At 35.6% G+C, this 22,682-nt stretch overlaps 1 protein-coding gene across 2 annotated transcripts in view; it reads left to right on the plus strand.

Moving 5' to 3' along the window:
- The window catches only part of ADGRB3 (adhesion G protein-coupled receptor B3), a 783,011-nt gene that overhangs the window by 386,616 nt on the left and 373,713 nt on the right, over positions 1–22,682 (plus strand). For both annotated transcript variants that reach the window (XM_010371613.2, XM_010371622.2), the window contains 2 exons: positions 9,756–9,824; positions 14,477–14,585. In XM_010371613.2, coding sequence (XP_010369915.1) covers positions 9,756–9,824; positions 14,477–14,585 — 178 coding nt within the window. The remainder of the gene's footprint in view (positions 1–9,755; positions 9,825–14,476; positions 14,586–22,682) is intronic.

Below are 22,682 nucleotides of genomic sequence, written 5' to 3' on the forward strand. Positions count from 1 at the left end.
TAGCTAGCATCACTTTCTAGATAGTATTTAAACCCCACCCTTATTGTAAACATGAAAATAAGAAATTTAATGGGAAATAACTTTCTTAAGTGGGTGAAATATGAAGCTACAGATCTTGCCTCACAACCCAGCATGGTTAAGTCCTACCATGAACGAATCTAGAAGATAGCTGGTGACTGAGGGAAACTAACAAGCTCCATAGAAGAGCCCGGAGTATGCACCACAGCCATGTGGGAAAAGGAAGAGAGGTAAAGTAGTTTGAAGAATGTATAAAGTGCAATGTATCAGTTGGTAAATGCCATGTGGAGTAAATACATTAGTTTGATCAAGTTCTTAAAAAATACAATAAAACATGAGACTGCTAGTTTTACCCTTTCCAAAGCTCCTATTATTTTCTTCAGAGTCAAGAAAATATTGAGATTTGCATTAGCAAAAGTTACAAATGGTTTTATATTGTGATTCCATTTATTATCAAATATTCTTCTGTTTTAAAAAGTTTTTATTGAAGAGTGTTTTGGTGTATTAGGGCTACCATAACAAATACCACAAACTGAGTGACTTAAACAGCAACATTTATTTTCTCACAGTTCTAGAGGCTAGATCTCCAAGATCGAGGTCTCGACAGGTTGAGTTTCTCATGAGGCCTCTCTCTTTGGCTTGTAGATGGCTGCCTTCTCTCTCTGTCTTTTTCACATGGTCTTTTTCTCTACACACTTGCATCCCTGGTGTCTCTCTGTGTGTTCTAACCTCCTCTTCTTAAAGGACACCAGTCAGATTAGATTAGGGCCCACCCTGATTCACTCTTTCTAACTTAATTTCCTTCTTAACAACACTATGTCCAAAGACAATCACATCTGAGCTACTGGGTACTAGGACTTTAACATAAAGATTTTGGAGTGGGTTGGGGGGTACTGAGATACAGTGAGCCTATATATAACAAGGAATCTTGAAGGACTATGAGAATTTTCTTTTATTGAAGGGGTCTGTGTCAGTCATCTTTCTTCAGGACTGGACCTGCTGTGACTACTGCCTGTAGTCTTGTAAGGGTCTAAACTTGAGATGTGTGCAGGCTTCTCTCACATGGTGGCCCTTAGGTGTATCAGCCAGGTCTACCAAACTTGAGGAATCACTCCTTACCTTCTTCCTCACTTAAGAAGCATCTCCTGTCTGAATATGATGATGAGTTTGTCACACTGAATTATGATGGTTTTATAACATTGGCTGTTCTCCCAGGCTATGTCTGGGGAAAAATCATATATAATGGTATTAGTATCACTAACTATTTTTACCTTTCATTTTTAAAAGAGGACTGTAGGCAATACTGAGCTCATGCCCCAAAGCATTAAAGATTGGATGGCTTATTCTTTCCACTTAGCCTCATCCCATCTAGTATACCTCACAGCAGAATTACTCTGTTACCTCTTATTGGAATCCTTGATCCTAAAGGTAACTCAGAGATACTGAGAGCATTGTATAAAAAATTTCCCATCTGAGCTATTCTGGGACTCCACAGGTGAAACTCTCTTACATCATGGCAAGGTAATGAGATTAGTGTGAAAGACAGTGATTCCTGGAACACTGTTCTTATGCAGTTTTCAAATGAGTCAGAGCTAAAAGAAGTGTGTGTGTATATATATATATATATATGATGTTCTTAAAGACTTCTTTCTCCTCACCTAGTGACTATTAGGAGATATTAGTTTCAATTATCTGTTCTCACATTCCTTTTGGTCTGGCAGGTTGCAGTGGGAGAGCAGGGTCAGTCCAGCCCTGCCATCAGAAGCCTCTGAACACCACTGTGAGGTCAGGCCATCTGGTCTGCTGCAGATCCCACTGCTGACCTTGATATCCTTGTCCTTCAGATGTCCCCCTATCTTTTGTCTCCCAGTTTTCCAGTGGCTCAGATTTTTGACTCTAGATTATATTCTTCTTATGCCTTGGTTTCTGAAACCTGCTGGATGACATGCTGTATTATAATATTCTGCCTTTCTGAATCCTTGTTAGTTTTCAGTTACCAATGCTCAATTGATGTGCTGCCTTGATAGACATTCTGGATAAAAGGTCTAAACCATGGTATTGGGCTTCTTGGTCTTGTTTGATTAGGAGTTATTTTGCCTATTCACCTATTACCAAAAAAGTACCTAGAGCACTCTTTAGGGATTACTTAGTATTTTTTTAAAAAGAGTAAATTCAAGATGATTTCCATAATAATGTTGTTCTTACTTAATTTCATTTCAGTATACCTTCTTGAATAGAATAGGATGCTATGAGGTAAAGTCGTAGCCATAACACAGGGAACCTGTGATCTCTTCTTTAATCTATAATATGGATGTATTCATGGTTTTATGTATCACATATGCAAATGTTATCAGCCAAGTGCATTAGGGCAAAACAAAAAATGAGATCTACTATTAGGTTGATGCGAAAGTAATTGCAGTTTTTAATGGAAAACAAACCCGCATTTACTTTTGCACCAACCTATATACTATATTTTGAACACTTTTTGGATTTTTACCTAGTTAAAGGAATGGTCTGTCTCCTCAGAATTAATCTCAGCAGTGGAGAGTCTTCTTTTTTTTTTTTTTTTTTCCTTTTTTTTTTTTCCTTAAGATGGAGTCTCGCTCTGTTGCCCAGGCTGGAGTGCAGTGGTGTGATCTTGGCTCACTGCAACCTCTGCTTCCCAGGTTCAAGCGATTCTCCTGCCTCAGCCTCCTGAGTAGCTAGGATTACAGGCGTGCACCACCATGCTTGGCTAGTTTTATTTTATTTTTAGTAGAGACAGGGTTTCACCATGTTGGCCAGGCTGGTCTCGAACTCTTGACCTCAGGTGATCCACCCACCTAGACCTCCCAAAGAGCTGGGATTTAAAATTCATATTATTCTGTTACCTGTCTGTCCTGCTTTCTTTCTTACTTCTTCATCTTTTTTTATTCATTTCTCTTCTTATGAATTTAGCCTTCTATATTTTAACTATGACTTCATGCCACTCAGCTCTAGTCATGATAATCCTAATTTTTTTTTTTTTTTTTTTTTTTTGTCTCAAAAGCCTCCAGTTTAATTGTTCACATTTTTTTTCCTCTTGAACTGTAGGCTTGTAGTTAAACCTGTCCACTGGGTCTCTTTTCTTAGCTATGTTTTAGATCCCTCATACTCAACTTGAACGAAACAAAGGTCACTTTCTCTTCTCAACACTGCTGCTTCTTATGTGGTAGCATGGCTAACTCATCACCCTCAGCTACCTGAGCTAAGAACCAAAGCCTTACCTTTGAATCTGTGCTTCTCCTCCCGTGCAATCTGTCATCATGTCATTTCTCTAAACCAAGCTGCTATCATCTCTGGCCTCAATAATTACAACAAACTGCATTCTAATCTTCCTGTTTTTACTCTTCCTCTCCTATGCTTTATTTTCCACTCAGTGGCCAAAGCTAGACCTTGATTTTTAGTACAACTCATGTAACAGAACCCCTGTAGGACCAAAGCCTCACTTTACCTGACCCCTGTGTATGATTTTCATCCTCTATTAATATTTTCATCCTTTCACCTCACCCAGCCCCCTCTTCAACTCTAGTGATGTTATCTTTCTTTCTGTTTCTCAAACTTGTTCAGACTGTCATTTACCCAGGGAATTTGAACATCCTCTTCCCTTTTTTTCTGGAACTCTCTTCCTCAGGTCTTCATGTGGCTGTCTCTTTTTTATTATTCTGTTCTCAGTTCAAATGTGACCATCTTAGAAAGGTCTTTCCTGATGACCATCTAATCTAAAGTAATCTCTCTCTCTCTCTCTCTCCGTCACACACACACACACACACACACACACACACACACACACACCCCTTGCTGACCTATTCAGTCTATTCCTATAACCTATTTTGTTTTTGTGTCACTGTCTCAGCCCATTTGTGATGCTATAACGAAATGCTGAGACTGGGTAATTGATAACGAATAAAAATGTATTTCCCACAGTTCTGGATCAGGGTAAGGGTAGTGATGCATAGGGAGGGTTCCCTGTGTTTGGCATAGGATGAACTGGATTTACGAAGTTCATGAGTTTATGGAAGAGGAGTCCCATTCCTTGCTTGTTGCTACATGTGAGTTTAAGGACCAGGGTTGAATATCCACAGCCGCTTCCTGTAGTCCTACAACTTCTCAAAAGTATATATTTGTGCTCAAGGATGATGTTGAGTCTTCAAATGCTGTTAAAAATGAGAAGAGGTCGATCCCATACTTGCTCAAGATAACTAGTTTCCTTATCTGTAAAAATAAGTGTTATCTCTCATTTCCTGGACATAAGGAGAGCCCCGGTAGCATTAAAAGCATCACTGGAAGAGGAGGGCGTTGAATCGAAAAAGAGGCAGCAAATTAGGTATAAACTTTTTATTGTTTTCAATTTTTAAAAACTCCATGAATGCTTAGCCCATTTCCTTACACACAGTGGACATGTAATGCATCAGTTTTAAATAGTTGAGTACTTACGTGCTGCTGTGCCTGATGTTGTGCACTGGAGGCACAAGAGTGAAAAAATAGAAATAACTCGATTATAAGCTAGTAGAGGGAAAAGCCCTAAACCAATCGTCATACAAATAAATCATAACTTCAAAATCCTATATACTTCCAGAAAAGGTCACACAGTACCAAGAGAAAAAGAAAATATCCGACTCTGTATAATTGGGAGTGGGGGTGATGATCTCATAAGGCCTTTTTGAGGAAATTACATGTAAATCTGGACATAAAGGATAAGAAAATGTTATCTGAGTAAAGAACAGAAAGAATAACAGTCCAAGAAAGCAAACAGCATGTAAACAGGCCTACAGGCAGGGCAGAAAAATAGTGTGGGATGCATGAAGAAGTCTAAGGAACTTGGAGTACAAATAGAGCATGGGGCAGGATAGCATGAGATAAAGTTGGAGAGTCGGGAAGCGGCTGGATCATACATGGCCTTGCAGCCATCAACTAGTTGATCTCTAGGTTGGGGATCAATGATCTATCCTATATTATGCATCCTTATCCTAATGGCTTATCCCTGCTTCCTTGTTTACTGTTAAGCCTTTCTAATAGTTCCCTCTATATTTCTAGTCAGAGTCACTGTAATTCTTTCAAAACTTCAGATCTACCTTACTAAATTCGACTCTTAGGGCTTGTCTTTGTCCCTTGGTGTCCAACCATTTTGCTACTGGTTAAGATGGAGGAGAGCACATTTCCTGTGGCTGAAATTGCTAGCCTAATCTACAACTCTATTTCCATGGAAATAGGAATTCAGCAAAAGCAAAATGCTAAGACATATTTTAGTATATTTATAAAAAATTGTGTATAATCCATAAGAAATCTGCCAAGTGGAAGCCAATCAGAAGTAAAAACAGAATGTTTTACTCCTTTCCATAAAATAAAGTGTCATTTTTGTCTTGTATAGCCAAATCTAGGGCCTCTACTTTGAATGTCACAGAAGGATGTATGCTTTTCTTTATAGCATACATTTATTGCCCTGATTTTTGTAATACTTCCTGCAAAGAAAGAATTATCATGCCTCTTTGACCTTTGTGTACCACAACCATTCACCATGGTGCCTCTCATATAGTAGGTATCTAATACTAACTACCCTGAAACTCCCTCCCCACAGAGCACATTTTTAGAAAGAAGAGACTTCTGGTGAACAAATTATGTTCCTGTTCCTCAGAGTTAGTGGTGAATCAGTTCTGTTCTGTACATATTGCTGAGAGAGGAAGAGACATTAAAGAGGATAGAGGAGAATGCTACTGGTTGTGAAAGTCTATCTCAGAATTATAGGTGCATATTTGCCATAATGTGGCAATGAATACAAATCATGCAGCCAGTCATAAAAAATATATAACATAAAGGTAATAAAATCATAAAGTTACCATATATCGAGCACTTGCCATGCATCAGATACTGTGTTAAGAATTAACTCCAGGCTTCACAATAGCTCTGCTAGGTAGCTATTATTACTCCTGTATTACAGATTCAAGAAATAAAGCATAGGTGGGCACATCTGCCCATAACAATACAGTTAATAATTGATGGGGAAAATGTTAAACGGGGTCTGCCTCATTCAAACTCCAAACAGCTCAGATTCTGCCAAGGACATGCAGTTTTTCAAATCAGTCTAGGTCATGGAGATCAGAGGTGACTGAAAAAAAAAAAAAAAAAAAAAAAAAAAAGCAACAAAAAATCAAAAAACAAAAAAAGCAAAAAAATGAGGCGAAACCTACTGTAAGATGTTGACCTTTTTATTTTAGAGATTGACATAAGTGACCTAATCCGTAAATCATCAAAAGAGCGATTATCACCATTAATGGAGTTTTAAAAGAACACTAGCAAGTAGTGGCTCTGCTACCACAGAAGGAGCTTCATACTTTGAAAAATTCAGTCATGCGGCCTGAAATGTCATGAGTTGCCTCTTCAAAGAGCTGTTCTGTTAGGTTTGGTTCTATTTATCAGTCTGATAGTTTAGTAAATGTCAAAGCAAATATATATTCAGTATGTATTAGTGTGTGTGTATATATATATATATAATGTGTGTGTGTATCTATATATATATTATATATTATATATGTGTGAGACAAGTTAGAGCAAGGCCAGCTGAAAGAAATGGTGCTAAATATTTTTAGGAAAGCTGAGATGCAAAATGTGGTACATGTACACTATGGAATATTATGCAGCCATTAAAAAGAATGAAATCATGCCCTGTGCAGCAACATGGATGCAGCTGGAGGCCATTATCCTAAGCAAATTAATGCAGGAACAGAAAACCAAATACTGCATGTTCTCACTTATAAGTGGGAGCTAAATATTGTGTACTCATGCACATAAAAATGGCAAAAATAGACACTGGGGACTAATAGAGTGGGGAGGGAGGGAAGGAGAAGGGAAGGGGCTACAAACCTAACTAGTGGGTACTGTGCTTAGTACCTAGGTGATGGAATCATTCATACTCCAAACCTCACCATCACACAATAAACCCAGGTAACACACCTGTACATGTATCCCCTGAATCTAAAATTAAAGTTGGAAAAATAAAGAAAAAAGAAACAAGCTGAGATGTAGTGACTTTGCAACTTAAATTTTATTTTAAATGTAGGACTTTATTAAATATCTGCTATGAGCAAGTCATATGCACTGAGAATACACTGATGAACAAGAAAGACTTAGTCTTCCCATAAATCTTGCCCCACTGCTTGAGATATTCAGACTTAGCTCACTGTACCCCACATGGATTTCATTAGTCAGGGCACTACTACTGATTATTCCAAAGTCTAATCAATAGTGAGAACAAATAACTTTATTCTGTACTGCCTTCCCACTCCGATTTAGTAAAGCCACATTTGTTGGCCTTGAAGAATCGTACAAAATGCTTGAAGAATAGTACAAAATGCTATGTTTGGTTGGCTCAACATATATTTTAATAATTTGTGGTTTTTGTGTGTGCCCTTTGGTGATTTAAAAAAAGAACTGAACTCTGAATTTATTGTTTTCATCAAGGAATTTTGTGTATGCAATGGCCTTCATGTACAGCAAGGAGTCACCGACCCACTGTCAGCAAAACATGCTTTGTGAATTTTTTTTTTTTTCAGAAATGGAGATGCAGTTGCACAAATTGCTTCCTGTTCTCTTGGTGTCTGTTGTTAGCAGCAGCAGGCATTTTGTATGAAAGCTGGCAGGGGTTAGAATGCAGACCGAGGTCATGGACCTCAGCACAGCTAACTGGCATGTACAGGGATAAAACCTGCAACTTTTGCCTCATTAGCACCATGTCCCCTACTGAGTTAAACAGCCATAGGCAATTGGAGAACTCTGAAGGTTAATTCTTTCTGACCATAGGTAGAGTTACAGCTCAATGGACTAAGCCCTTCAAATGTTAACACTCCAAGCAGGAAAGTTTAAGTGGAAAAAAAATGGCTGGTAGTACAAAAAGTTTAAATGAATTGAAAAACGAGTCTAAAACAGACTTGCAGGTTTTTTAAGAGTTGCATAAAATAGTCTGTAACTTTTATAGAGGTTATGACTCAAACCGTGTTTCAACCATGTGATTGCCAGGAACTATTAAAATAAATAGCACAAATAGGGCAATTAAATATAGATACTAACAGCTTCAAACCACAAGAGGAAATGAGGCACCTTTGTTTTTAATTTAATAACACCCAGGTGAGTTTCTTTGAAATTAGTGCAAATGTCTCTTTTGAGAAGCTGGATAGGGAGGAAGACTGATGAGACTAACAGGTTATGATTATTTCTGCCCTCAAGGGAGTCCTGGTCGTGGTCCAAGTTAATGTATCAGTGTGAAGCAGTGCTACTGCTAACCTACACACAGTCAGAAGAGATGGCTTCTGAGAACGCAGCCAAGCCACCACTGCCTATGCAACTTAAGATAAACACCATGCCTTCCCTTTACACTTCTCAGGTCTCCTGTGACCCCAAGTCACAGCTCGCCTTCAAAGGCACGCTGGTTGTTCTCTCCTAGTTCCTGTGTCTTGATGGCACAGTGTAGTGTGAAAGGACAGAAAAGTCTCTCTCTGGTAAAAATCCTTCACGTGTGAAATGCGCACTTGCAAAACAGAACTGAACAGAGCCCGGCTCTCTGTCAGTGTGAATGGAATATGAACATCAAAATGACCTTCCTGCAAGGAAAGGGAAAAACCAAAAATCACTGGGTACTGCTAGGTGAAGATAAAGCCTATAGGTCTTCAACAGTTACAGACAAGAATGATGGCAAGGATGTTACATGTCTATTCATTCTCCCATGTTGGCTTGCTGGCAAAAGGCAGAGGAGTAGAGTAATAATTTGAAAATAGCTAAGATTTATTGTGCTCTTAGCATATGTGAAATGCCAGGAACTTAGAAAATTTCATTTAATATTTGCAATTGGTAGTTGTAAAAGTACAATGAGCAGGAAGGGCAGAGTCAAGATTTCAACTGAGGGAGCTTGTCTTTCCTCCACTTTGCCTATACTTTTACTAGGGTGTTCTTTGAAACAACATTGCAAGTAACAACCATGACTAACAAGTAACAGGACATCTTGTAATGAAACAAATACAGACTACTTTCTTTCTTTTCTCTTCTTTCTTTCTTTTTTTTTTTTTTTTTTTTTTTTGGGACGGAATCTCACTCTATAGCCCAGGCTGGAGTCCAGTGGCGCAATCTTGGCTCACCACAAGCTCCACCTCCTAGGTTCACACCATTCACCTGCCTCAGCCTCCCGAGTAGCTGGGACTAGAGGCGCCCGCCACCACACCCAGCTAACTTATTTATTTATTTATTTGTTTATTTTGGATTTTTAGTAGAGATGGGGTTTCACTGTGTTAGCCAGGATGGTCTCGATCTCCTGACTTCGTGATCCGCCCACCTCGGTCTCCCAAAGTGCTGGGATTACAGGCGTGATTCACCGTGCCTAGTCACAGATGACTTTCATTACAGACAGGATCAAACTTACTTGTATGGAATAATTACACAATGACATTACAGAGTGGAATATAGAAACCATAATGGAACGAATAATTGTGAGTGAAAGTGTTTTCCCTATACTGACCTCCTCTGAGCGTATAAAGAAATGAAGGTATATGAAAATTCTGGAATTATGGTGCCGGAAAAGGATCCTCAGAGATCTTCTAGAATACTGTGTTAGGGTCATAAAGCAATATTACAAAGTTCTTATACCTTTACCATGTAGTCAACCCAAATGGATGTTATTAGAAAGTATAATTCTCTCATGTAATATTAAATCTTTTATCTAATTTAATTTACAGAACTTCTTTCAAATAGTTAGCAACCTTCTAGATGAAGAAAACAAGGAAAAATGGGAAGATGCACAACAGGTAAGGTTGGGGTTATTTCAGAACTTAAAATGAAGTTGGCGAAACGAAGTGTATAAAATATGTGACTAAATTAATGGCTTGCTATTTCAGGAAAACAAGATATTTTTAAGTCAGTCTAGGTTATATCCTAGTAATTTTTGAGGAAACAAATGATCTTTACCTTATCAGTCTGGAAGGAATGTCTATACATGTGAAAAAAAGCTGAGCAAGTTTAAGCAACTTAAAACTTTAAGGATTTAATGTGTAATAATTATATGCCTAACCAATAAGTTCCTTTTTTGTCTGTAGACCATGGGAAAAGCAGCACATCTAAAAGTACATATTTCAAATGAGAGTATAGAGCTTTGACTAGTAAAACCATTTGCATTTACTACAATGTTGCATTTAATATGGATCATAGAGAGAGCGATTAATTTTTATTCAAAGCCAAGAACTGTTAAAATCAGGCCTCACCAAAAATTATGTTATGATTTTTTAAAATCTTCTTGCTATGCTTTATCAGTGTAGCAAGTGACCTTATTGGTTTAGGTATTGTTTATAAATACTTTGCAATACCGTTTGTGGTATCCTAACTGATATACAGTGACTAATTTTTTTTTCCTCCGAATTACAGGAAAAGTGGGTTAGAAGTCTAGAAAGAGGGAAAAAATATGGTTCTAAAAATTCTATGTAAATGTAATTTAACTGGATGTTAAACTTCTTTAGTTTTTCTACTTGACTCTTGTTAAAAATAAGGTAATCTTGAAAAAAAACAGAATGAACATTTACTGAGGTTCAGGTTTTCCCTTTATAATCATATTCTGGGTCTTCAGGAGTAAAGTATGCGCTTTATCCTATTATGACAGGAGCTCTAAAAATAGTCCAGTGTGGGTCTACCTCATTATTAGGTATAAATTTCATGCATCTGGACATAGCCAGAAAAAAAAAAAACAAAACCTTATTTTAATACTTTAAATCTATTTTTTTCTACCAATTCGAGTTACATATTTGTCCTTGACTTTCTTCTAGAGGACAGCCTCATTCACTCACTGTAAGAAGATGGTGTCTTTCCTTAGAATACAGCTGCAGAAGCTAAGTACATCTTTCTAGAATGCTAGAGACTATTAATTATGGATATATTTAGAAGAAATATATAATATCCTATTTAAAACAAGAGTGCAGTTCATCAGATGCTGTTATTTACTGTGAGGTCCTAACTTTATTTATTTTATTTTATTTTTTTTTATTTTTTATTTTTTTTGAGACGGAGTTTCGCTCTGTCGCCCAGGCTGGAGTGCAGTGGCCGGATCTCAGCTCACTGCAAGCTCTGCCTCCCGGGTTCATGCCATTCTCCTGACTCAGCCTCCCGAGTAGCTGAGACTACAGGCGCCCGCCACCTCGCCCGGCTAGTTTTTTGTACTTTTTAGTAGAGACGGGGTTTCACCGTGTTAGCCAGGATGGTCTCGATCTCCTGACCTCGTGATCCGCCCGTCTCGGCCTCCCAAAGTGCTGGGATTACAGGCTTGAGCCACCGCGCCCGGCGAGGTCCTAACTTTAACAAATAATGAATGGTGGCAGAACTTCTTGTCAATGAAAAATCTTGAATTCATAAACCATCTATTTCCTTGAGATTTTGAGTTAGCTATATTCTTATATTTAAAGTATTTTTTCCAATAATAATGATCCTTAATACTGTTTTTGAAATAACGATTTGAAACTGAAAAAACAAAAACAACCCTGTTCTGTAGCTTTTACTAAAAGGTGGTGTCATAAATGCAGCCACGTGGTGAATGGGTCTATTGAGTTTGTGGCCCAAAGGGTAAACTTTGTGGAAATAGGTACTGTTTAAAATCTATCAAAGATAATCCTTGTGGCTCTCCTTATTTTTGAGTAATAGCCTTAACAAAAGTAAATATAAAACAGAACTCTGTGTACATTTGGAAAATGAGCTGAATAAAATGGTGGCTACTGACATCGGAAGTTTTTTGCAAACAAAATTTACTCTTTTGAATGGTCATTTTGGAATTTGTTACCCATCGGTTCCAGTTATGAAGGATAAAACTATGTTTAGATAAATCATTCTACTAAAAACGTAGTATACTAAAGTTAAAAAACAAAAACAAAAACAAATAAACTACTTTCTATATAGCACTGCTTTACACTCTACCCATATGGATGGAGTTGACAAGTCCAGTTTAGTCAAGACAAGTCATTTTAGTCATGTATTATGTTTGATATTTCTTTATTACATTGAAAATTCATATGTCTCTAGAGCAAGAGTGAGCAAACTGCAGCCAGTGAGCCAAATCCAGCTTGAGGCTTATTTTGTTAATCATATTTTGGAATATAGCCACACTCATTCATTTACATATAACCTATATATGGCTGTTTTGATACAAGGAAAGAGTTGAGTTTACAACAGAGACTTCATGTCCTGCAAAGCCTAAAATATTTACTATATGCAAACAGAAAAAGTTTGGCAACCTTTTATAACCTGCTCTATAACATTTGACTACACTTGGAGAAATATAATTATAAACAGAATCTTTAGTCAACCTAAAAAACCTCTCCACCAAGGCAGAAGAGAAAGAAAACACATTCATTATTGAATAAGCAGTAAACCAGAATGTAATGTGTATCATAGGCAATCCGCTGAGATTACAAAAACCCTGTTACACAGCCTAGCAGTGTCCTCAAGGTAAACAGTAACTAGTTCTGAAGAGGACTTAAGAGCACCCTTTGTCACACATAGTTCATCCTAAATTCACTTGGTAATTGGCGGTGACCATCTTGTTACTTAATTGGCCTTATTCAAAGAAAAAAATAACCTCCTTATAGCTTTATGACTGGAAGCAATTTTACCACTTGAAGCAAAATTCAAGAGGCCTCTGAAGTTAGGCTTCTACCTTTCACAGAAACTGAGAAAGAGGGGCACTATCTTTCTGTATATTTACCTTTCAAAGAGAGATATTCCTGGATCTTTAAGCTGTAGGAGACTAGCTTTTAAATAAATTGATATGCATTTCAAAGAGAAAAAGTGCTTACAATTACTAGATTTCCAAAAGTAAATGCTCTAAGAAAAGGGAGAAGAGAGTGGGGTTGAGGGAGGGAGAGCCTCTTCCCATATTTTCAACAGAAAAAAATAAGCCTCTTTTTAAAATTTATATTCATCCTTCCACTACACATTCTCATATACATACACACCTATACAAAGATAAGGGGAAAATACAGCAGTAGCAGGAAGCCTTGGCGATAACAAAAATCTTAGGCACATTCTTGGAAGTGGGATGATGGACTTTCGAAATTTGTGTTTAATGACTGAAAGTGAAGCTAAGCGATAGGTTTTATCCCCCAAATCTTTCTAAAATTAAAAATTGGAACTATCTCAGCTATACATGTCTAAGTTAATATCCGTCATTCATGTCTTCAAGTATATGTGAGTAAATATACTGTGGATACTGTCTGATTTTTAGACAGGCACAACCGCAAGCCCCTTTGAAATACACATATGCCTACTGTCGCTTTCAGCTCTGACTATATGCTTTTCTGCTATTCAGAATGCCTTCTCGTCTTCTGCACTAGTCTTTGCGATTACAAAGCAGCTAGAACTCTCTAATCCACTTAATTTTCATGGCTAGAAAATGCAGTGGTGCTGAATGGACACAAGAAATTAACTTGACTTCAAAAGATTTTCTGCTCTAAAGTGGTTATATAATGCAGGCTGACTTTATAAGCTTTATGGGTTATACACATGAAAAGTCATGTGATATTTTCAATAGCCTTTATGTCCCGAACACTATGAACTATTGCCACAATCATGGTTGCCAAATAAAAAAACATTCGTCCATTTGTACTGTGTGAGGTGCCATGATGTTGAAAGAAACACATGGGCCATGGAGGCAGATGGTCCTGTAGGTAGGTAAGTAGATAGGTAGGTAGTTGGATAAATGGATAGATGCATAGATGGACAGTTAGATAGGTAGGTATTGCTCAGCCACTATTCAAGATACAATATAGCCTTAGGTATGCTGTTTAACCTTCTTGAGGTCTTTCTTCTTCTTTCCTAAAATATGAATAATAATACCACAGTTGTGTTTTGTATTTGTTCATGTAAAGCACATTCACTAGAGCTATTAATATTATTGTAATATTAAAATTATTACCATTATTCTTACAGTGGACATTATAATTATTAAATAATAAATGTTTCAAGATATTTATTATTATGCAATAACTTAATAGTTTGTAAATATCTTCATGGTGGCAGTATTAACTGTTTTTCTTCTTGTGTTCCTCATGTAGTTGCCATGTTAAACATGTAAAGAGCCCAATTTCAGTGTTCTATGTTTTTGTTATGTTTAAATGATGGAAAGACATCATCAAAAGAAAAGTCATGTATTTTCTGAGGAGACAGTCTGTTAGATATTTTGAGTTTCCTTAGATTTATGAGGGATTAATCACTACATCATATTACTTCCAAAGTTCCTCCTATGTGACATCTCATGTCATTCTCAATTCTTAATTTAAAAAATACAGCTATAGGCAGCTGTAGATTTTTTTGACGTCAAACAAAGCTGATTTGTGATTTCATGTAGGTTTAAAAAATTTCAGTTATATATGCCATTGTATGTATCAATTTTTTATTCCATGTAACCTTTGCTTATTTTTTCTAGATTTATCCAGGGTCAATAGAGTTAATGCAGGTGATTGAAGATTTTATACACATTGTTGGAATGGGGATGATGGACTTTCAGAATTCATACTTAATGACTGGAAATGTAGGTAAGAAATAGGATTTTCCCCAAAAAACTTTCTGAAATAAAAAAATTTGCAAGTATCTGCACCATACGTTTCCAAGTATAATAGTCATTATTCATATGTTTAAGTACATGTGAGCAAATATATTTCGAATACTTGGTGTCTGACTTTTAGATTAGCCTAAACACATTGAGATATATATATATATATATATATATATATATATATATAGACACACACACACACACACACACACACATATTTGTATTTATCTTCATGCATTTGTATGACTGCTTGTAGGCCTATTTGTGTGTGTCTTCATGTGTATATGTAGGATAATATGTATTTATTTTTTCATTCTGCCAAATGCTCATTGCTATCCAATCTAGTTATGAATGTGTATGTGTGTGTATACACACTAGTAATTTTGAAAACAACATGTTAGTCTTTACGCTCTTCCATACATTGTTCTTGAGGATGCCGAGTTACTTTCTCACTGGTTGTCCCAGGCAGGTGCTGAATCTGTGTGTGGTGGAACATTGAGAATACCTTCCAGGGTTAAGATGATGGTGCAACTGCTGCCACTGCAGGTTTTCTGAATATCTTCCAGTACACAGTGGATCTCTCAGGTCCCTCTGCAGTGGATTCTGTAATGCAACAACCATTGTATTAACCAAATGACACATTTCTCTTTGTGGTTAAAAATTAACAAGCGCAAGGAAATAGTCTTCTTAATGATACACATTGAACTGACATAGGCGTACAGTTTTCTCATTTCTTTAAAGCTTCTTCTGATAATGTTACTGTGATTCAGAATTATTTTCTTTCATTTGTCATACTTTAATACTCTTAACATAAAAACCACTGAACTATAGATAGTAATGTGTTTAAATAAACATATGTTGGCCTATATTCGTATTCACAGATAGTTATGCTTTAGTTTCTGGATTAGGAAGAGACCGACTTTGGTGGGACAATTAACTAGGGAAGTTCAACTGGTAGAGAACATAATTTTTTTTTTTTTTTTATGATTAAGGCTTTTGGTGGTTCATTTTATACTTAATTTCTTCTGAAGGTACCTAAGTCCTGCAGGGACTCATTTTATCCTGGGATATCTTCTACCAGGGTGACCTCAGATTACAATAGGTTACAGTTAACTACTGATAATATTCTTCATTTGAGGAAAGTCTATGTAATGGACATTTCAAAAGTCTGGAGACGTTTTGGAGCCCATATATCCTCTTCATCCAGCACAGGCCTTATCAGTGAGTTTAACATCTTAATGTATCTTCTGAGCCTGTTGGAGGGCCCACACTTTTCTCCAGAGTGGGTGTCCAGCAGCTTGTGCCAGTTCAGTAATGGAGGAAGCTGTCCCTTCTTATGGACAATTAGAGTAAAAAGAGACCAAAGATGGTATCTTTGTTGAAAGATGAATTCAGAAATCAAAGAAATTCTCAATTAAATGTCCATTATAAAAGTGACTGGGCAGATAAAGGAAAGAAAGTTTGTTGAAAAAGTGTATCATGTCTGTGGAAAAGGTTTAGAAATCACAGCTATGAGTTTTAAGGCACGTGGAAGGAACCTAGCAAGATTCCAGGGATGCTAGTCACCCAAGTCAGAACCACTTTCCCAAGGGAAGGAAATGAGTTATGAAGGATCTTGGGGCAGATTGGACAATTGGTAAAGTAATTTATGAGTTAAAATGAGATAGAAAAACAAAGAACTATTGTTTTCTTCTTCTTTTTGTAGATGTTAACGTCTAATTCTAAAAGGTATTGCTAATTAAAAGGATGATCAGATCAATACATGGCATTTGTGCAGAATGTGTTTAGAAAAAAAAAAAAAACTATAAAAAAGCCAATCAGAGAGTCTAGCAAACTTAAATTGGATTTAAACTTAAATTTGGATTTATGTTTCAGAATCACAGCATATCACATTCTCTATAGCACTAGTGTTACTTGCTATAAAAATTTCACAAATGTCCATAAATTGCAATCATTTATTCATCATTACTTTTCTTTGACTTACCAAGTTTGTATATTTGAAAATATTGTGTATTTTTTTCACAATAAGATTATGTTATCTAGATTTGCCTTCTTCCCTTAAATGTGGTTAAACTTTAAGAGGTATATTAAGCATAACTCAAAGCAATCGAATGCTGCAAATAAAGTCAATATCGTCCTATATCGTTGTCCATCTTGCCTGAGGATAGTGTGATTGTTCTGCCTTCTGATTGTTTATATAGCAACACTTATCCATATTAAAAGTTATGTTCTGTGAGTAAAAATTATAAACATTATTTGTACTGACTACCCAAAAGACGTCTTATTTATTGTTGATTTCCTCAAATGTTAGCTCAGGGACTGACTGAGACTGTAGTTTGGTGACTAGAACTGAGGGTTATGCTCCATAGTATTCAGGAGTTTTCCAAATTGCATACACTAGTATCAAATTAAGTAATATGAATAATGATCTCTTACTATTAATACTTTTTATGTTATCCAATTTGATATTATATATGTAAAACATTATAATGTTTTGTCTGATATTTCCAATGTTTTTGAGCATGGACATGAATAGAGACTATTTTACAGCAGAAAGTTGTGAAACATGTGAGTTGGCCCTCATTCTGTCTTACATTCTAAGTCCAAAGATTAATTATCCAACAGTCTGCTTATTATACTGAGCAGACATGTATGCAGGAACACAGGCATGTACACAGCATGTGAGAAATGAATAGAGACTAAGTAACTAAGAAAGTTTGTTCCTTATGGCCATTTTTTTTAGAATGTGTTGGATTAAGATTACTTAAAGAACTTCAAAAATCATAATGTATTTTAGAGAGATTATAAATTATTTTTTCATAAAGTCTATATGTGTAGCTACCTCACTTTTCTGGACTATAGATAGTAAACTCCTGAAGGAAGAAAGAGTTGACAGTCCAATATAAATGCCAAAAAGACCATGCAATTTAATAAAAGACTCCCAGAACCAATAGATTATTTTATTTCAACTTTAAATATAGTTTTAGCATTTCTGTTTTCTAGTTACTGGATTAAATAGAATGAGTTTGAAGCAGAAGCAGTGCTATTAGAGGCACATATATAGCAAATAGAATAGATGAAATGCTGGAACAATAATAACAAAGAAGTACTTTTTCCTTATTGTCATTTCCTAAAGAAATGACAACTCATGTCTCACGTTTGAGAGCATTAGTTCTAAGACTTAGGACAATAATTCATATTTAAAAGCATGGCCTTAATTCATCAAGATAAAAGTTCCTAGAATCTGATTAAAATCTCAGAAAAAGGAGTGACACATTTTAGAAAGACTTTCTTCAAAAATAGTTCAAATGAAAAAGTTCGAGGCTTCTTTTTTTCTGAAAAATGTCCCCATCTGTATCAGCTTTTGATAAGTGAAGTGCTCTTATATGATAAAAAATTCTATGAACATTTTGATATATATGCGTGCATGTACATTTTTGTAGGGAGCATGTTCATAGCTTTGATCTGTTTCTTAAAAGATTTATGATCTCAAAACGTTTAACAGAGGTTTGGAAGAAAATAGTCTACAAATAAGGATTTCAAACCAATGAATTTATAAAATAATCAAGCTTCAATAGAATATTTAGTTTTCATTTTTAAATACATATATGACATTTAAAATAGACACATAAAAGTTGTAATACATGAGTTAATGAAAATTTAGTAAAGACTAAATGCTCTACTAAATAGTTTATATAATTACTGTATAAATGAATAAATGAATGTCTATGAAAGACTTCTATTTTCAATATGCCTCTTTTTAAAAAAAATTATATTTGAAATATTTTAACTGTCTGCATAGGTAAGTGGTTTTTGTTTTAGGAAAAGCATGTGACTTTTTCAATATATCAATAATTTTAAAAATGTATTAGTATCAATTAGGTCTGGAGGGCCATATCTTCATATTATTTAATACGAGATATTTTTAAAAGGTTATTTTTTCAACAAGACAGAAAGTTATTTTTCGATGAAAATATTATTTGAAGATTTACTTCAACTTGCTTTCTATACTTTTCCTCTAAACATTTTTCCTTAAGTACCTTGCAGTCCTATTTCTCTTATTATTTTCCTGAAACTCCTATTTGAAAGGAAACTCTCATTGCCGAATAAATCTCCTCCCATTTTTCATCCTTCACATCCTCTGTGCTTTGCCAACCACTCTCTTTCTTGATACTGTTCATTCCCTTAACATTTTTACATTAAATACACTATAAAATATACTCAAATGATAAATTTAAACTCATGGCTTGAAAGTATTTGGATTTCTTTTGAGATAATAGCATAAAACAAATAACGTGAAGCCCTGAAAAGGATAAAAGTACATTATTTTGAGGTCCAGCTCTTTGCAGTTCCAAATACAAAATGGAGTGTATGAGATCTGACATGATTAGAATGACAAGGCAACGGAATGGGACTATATTATTCTAACGATTTGTCCAAAGTTACGGTGATGATTTATAGTATTTGTTACATTTTCAGTTTTTTTTTATATTTTTCACAATAGCTTCATGTAGCATGTTACATTTGCTTTTATTGATAAGAATATCCTATTCTTTGGAAATTGTGTTAGTTTAGAACCTAGAAGTAGAATTGCATTCACTGAACTGAATTCAAGGAAGATCAGTGATGTGTCAATGTTACTCACCCATTGACTACGTTCAAGTAAAACCAAAAAGAATTTTTCTCTTACTGTAAGCAAAGCCTTTGCTAAGTGATTCAGGTCATTAAAATAAATGACTAATCTTCTAGCCTGCAAGAAAATCGCAGTCTAGTTGTAGACAGAAAAGAATTACATCAATAAATAAACATCAAATACACTTTGATATGTGTCATATAAGCCAAATGTTAGTGCTTTATTCCCGGAGATGCTGTTCTGTGTAAGGATCAAGAAAAACTTCTTAGAGAAGGAAGCATTTAATGTAGACTTTGAAGAATGACTGAATTGTTGATAAGTCAACATAAAGAAGAGCAAGTAGCAAATAGATGGTTACAGTCCAGAACATTCTGTTAGCAAAGATGATATAGAGATGTCAAAGTTGAAATTATGCTTGGGGGAAAAGTGGTCTATTTTAATAAAAGCACATATGTACAGAAGTGAAGGAAGTAAAATAAAATTGGAAAGGCAGGTTGATACATGGTTCTGAATTCTAAAGATAATAGGCAGTCACTGAATCTTTACCTGGTAAGAGTTGTGCTTTGGGAGAACATGTGTAAGATGAGAAAATGGAATTGATTGAAATTGGGTAGTACCATCAACATAGTGAGTCCAAATGTAGAGAGAAGGTTTTTAATAGTAATTCATGCGGAAGACAATGAAGACAGGAATTGCTGGTGGTAAGAATAGGAACTGACATGTGGGTATGAATTTGAGACTCTGTCTGAGGCTAGAATTGATAGGATTCCATAACTGACTGGGGTGTGAGAGAGAATGGAGGGATTGAGATTAAGTTTATTCAACACACATTTGTGAGTATTTTTGACATATTAATATTTAGACAAGTAATAGCCCCCAAGTGAAAAAAATAAAATGAGAACTTGGATTTTATTAGAGGAGTCAAATCTATAAATACACATTTCGTGATCAACTGCATAAAAGTGATAGTTGAAGCCATAAAAGTTTTTTTCAATTATCAATACAATAATAAGATAGAAGAGACATAAGGTGATATCTACATTAAAAACAAAGAATCAAAGTTGGTGTCAGAGGTAGTAGGTATAAGGAGTTCCAGAACAATACAGAATAAAATCAGTGTCCTATAATTAATAAAATGGAGAGAATGTTTCAAATTGATTGCTATACTTAATATAAATTGCTAATAAAGTTCAGTGTCTTAAGAATTAAGATAAATATTATGGAATTATCAATTCTATAACATGAAAATTATTAAGGAAAAGTGCAGACACAGTGAACAGGACCTAAATTTTCAAGCTGTTTATATGGTTTCAATGCATTACACCCTTAACATTTTGATACAGTAATCTTTATGAATTTACTTTAGACAGATGAATGTTGCTACACCCACTTAACAGCTATTTCACAACTGTTCCTTAGGAATTATTTGATGCTGAAAATATCAGATAAGAAGGGAATGGTTTTAGGCTAAATAAGATCTTCAAATATAGAATGCTATAATTATTAGTTGTAAGGAATTTCAAAAGTTCTTCTGATACATAAGCCCTAACAGATACAAGAATCTAAAATGTATCAATTTAGTTATCCAGAAATCTAATAAGGCTAGTGCCTTGCAAGCATTATAGTAAGATATTTTTCTTTGAAAAGGTAAATATTCCTGTGTCTTGTTGGTTTAGAAAATATTGAATAATAGGTTTGTCAGGATGAAAATTCATAGTTGATATTTTCTGAAATTGAATCCAAATTCAACCTGAAAAATGGTGTGATACAATGTTGACATCTCCTTTCTCTGTGCAATGCCTTTTCATCAACACCAAACCTGTGTTCTTTCTTATATTCACTGGCAAACTTAATCATTCCTTTGGTAGAAAATCTTGTTCTTTAATAGAGAAACTAACTTTCAGTCTGACAATATTATTCTAAAATATAGTGGTTTTTCTTTCTAGGCTTACTTTCCTTTGTGTCGCTGCTTAGTTTCGTGATTCACACATCCCCATCTCTTGTTTGACTAGCTTTCTATAAAAATGTGACATTTGTAGTCTGTTGACACCATGCCTGAAAAACACACAATTTAACTTTTTTTTTTTTTTTTTTTTTTTTGGTATTTTTATTTGTAGCACCTGATGTTGGTTCAGTCAGCTAGATTTGAGTCTAAATGTGTTAAGTTCTATCTCTGTCTTCTGGCTCTTTACCACCCTTGCTAAACACCTGAAGCTAGTGGGTGTTTTTCTGTAGGTCAGGAAAAAAAATACAACTAAAAATATCTGTTTCTTTATTGTGTTAACATACTGGTTTCCTGAGAAAACAAGCAGTTCAAACATAGTTTTAAACTTTGATATGCAGCTGTAGAGTTCTTTGATTGCTTCTCATTTAATAGAAATAATCTCATGGTATTTACTAGGATCCTCTAATTCCACATGGTTGGGGTGGAAGCACTGGGGAGGTTGACATTGTGAAAGGCTATATCAGACCCTGTTAGGAGCAAACAAGACAAACTGCCCAGGTGTGTGATAGGCTTTCTTGCACACAACTGAACCCCAGGCTAAGGTGCTCCCTAGTACTAGTGTGATAGATTGGTAATGATTCATGGATTTAACTGGCTTTAAGAGGTCTCAGACAATCATTCAGTAAATATGTGCCATGTTTTGTCCTAGAAGATTTCTCAGTGAACGAATTAGACAAACCTCTCGCTCTCATGGAATTTATGTTTTATAGTAGAGATACAGGTGTCAAACCAATGCCATCAAACATGCCCAGTGGTTATAATTGTTACAAAGTGGAATAAAGCAGTCAACAGAGTGAGCAGTTAATGAGTCAAGAGAGCAGTGTCATTTCAAAGAGGATGACCAGGGAGGGCCTTTCATTTTCAAAGTGATGTTTGAATATAGTACTGAAACTTTAGAGCATGAGATGCAGTGATATGTAGGGGCAGAACACTCCAGACAGAAGAAACAGTGAGTACAAAGACCATGATGTACTCACGTGCTTCATATATTGGAGGAACTGGGGAAAACCACTAGTACTGGAATAGCTGAGGGAGGAGCAGTGGGAGGAAATGAAGTCAGAAAAGGAGTGAGAAGTGAAACTAAAAGGTATTTGTCTGAGGTGTGAAAGGAATACAAAATGCTTAACAAGTATTTGTCATTTACCTAAGGGGATACAGCCTAAGAAATGCATCCTTAGATTATTTTGTTGTGCGAACATCATAGAATATACTTCCACAAACCTAGATGGTAGAGCCTACTACATGTCTAGGCTACAGGGGATAGCCTATTGCTCCCAGGCTACAAACCTACACAACATGTTACTGTATTGAATACTGTAGGCAACTGTAACACAAGGGTAAATATTTGTGTGCCTAAACATAGATAAGCTGTAGTACAAATTTGGTATAAAATATTAAAAATGGTACACCCGCATAGGGCACTTACAATTAATGGAGCC

Source organism: Rhinopithecus roxellana, chromosome 4 (assembly GCF_007565055.1).
Source record: "Rhinopithecus roxellana isolate Shanxi Qingling chromosome 4, ASM756505v1, whole genome shotgun sequence".
Taxonomy (NCBI): Eukaryota; Metazoa; Chordata; class Mammalia; order Primates; family Cercopithecidae; genus Rhinopithecus; species Rhinopithecus roxellana.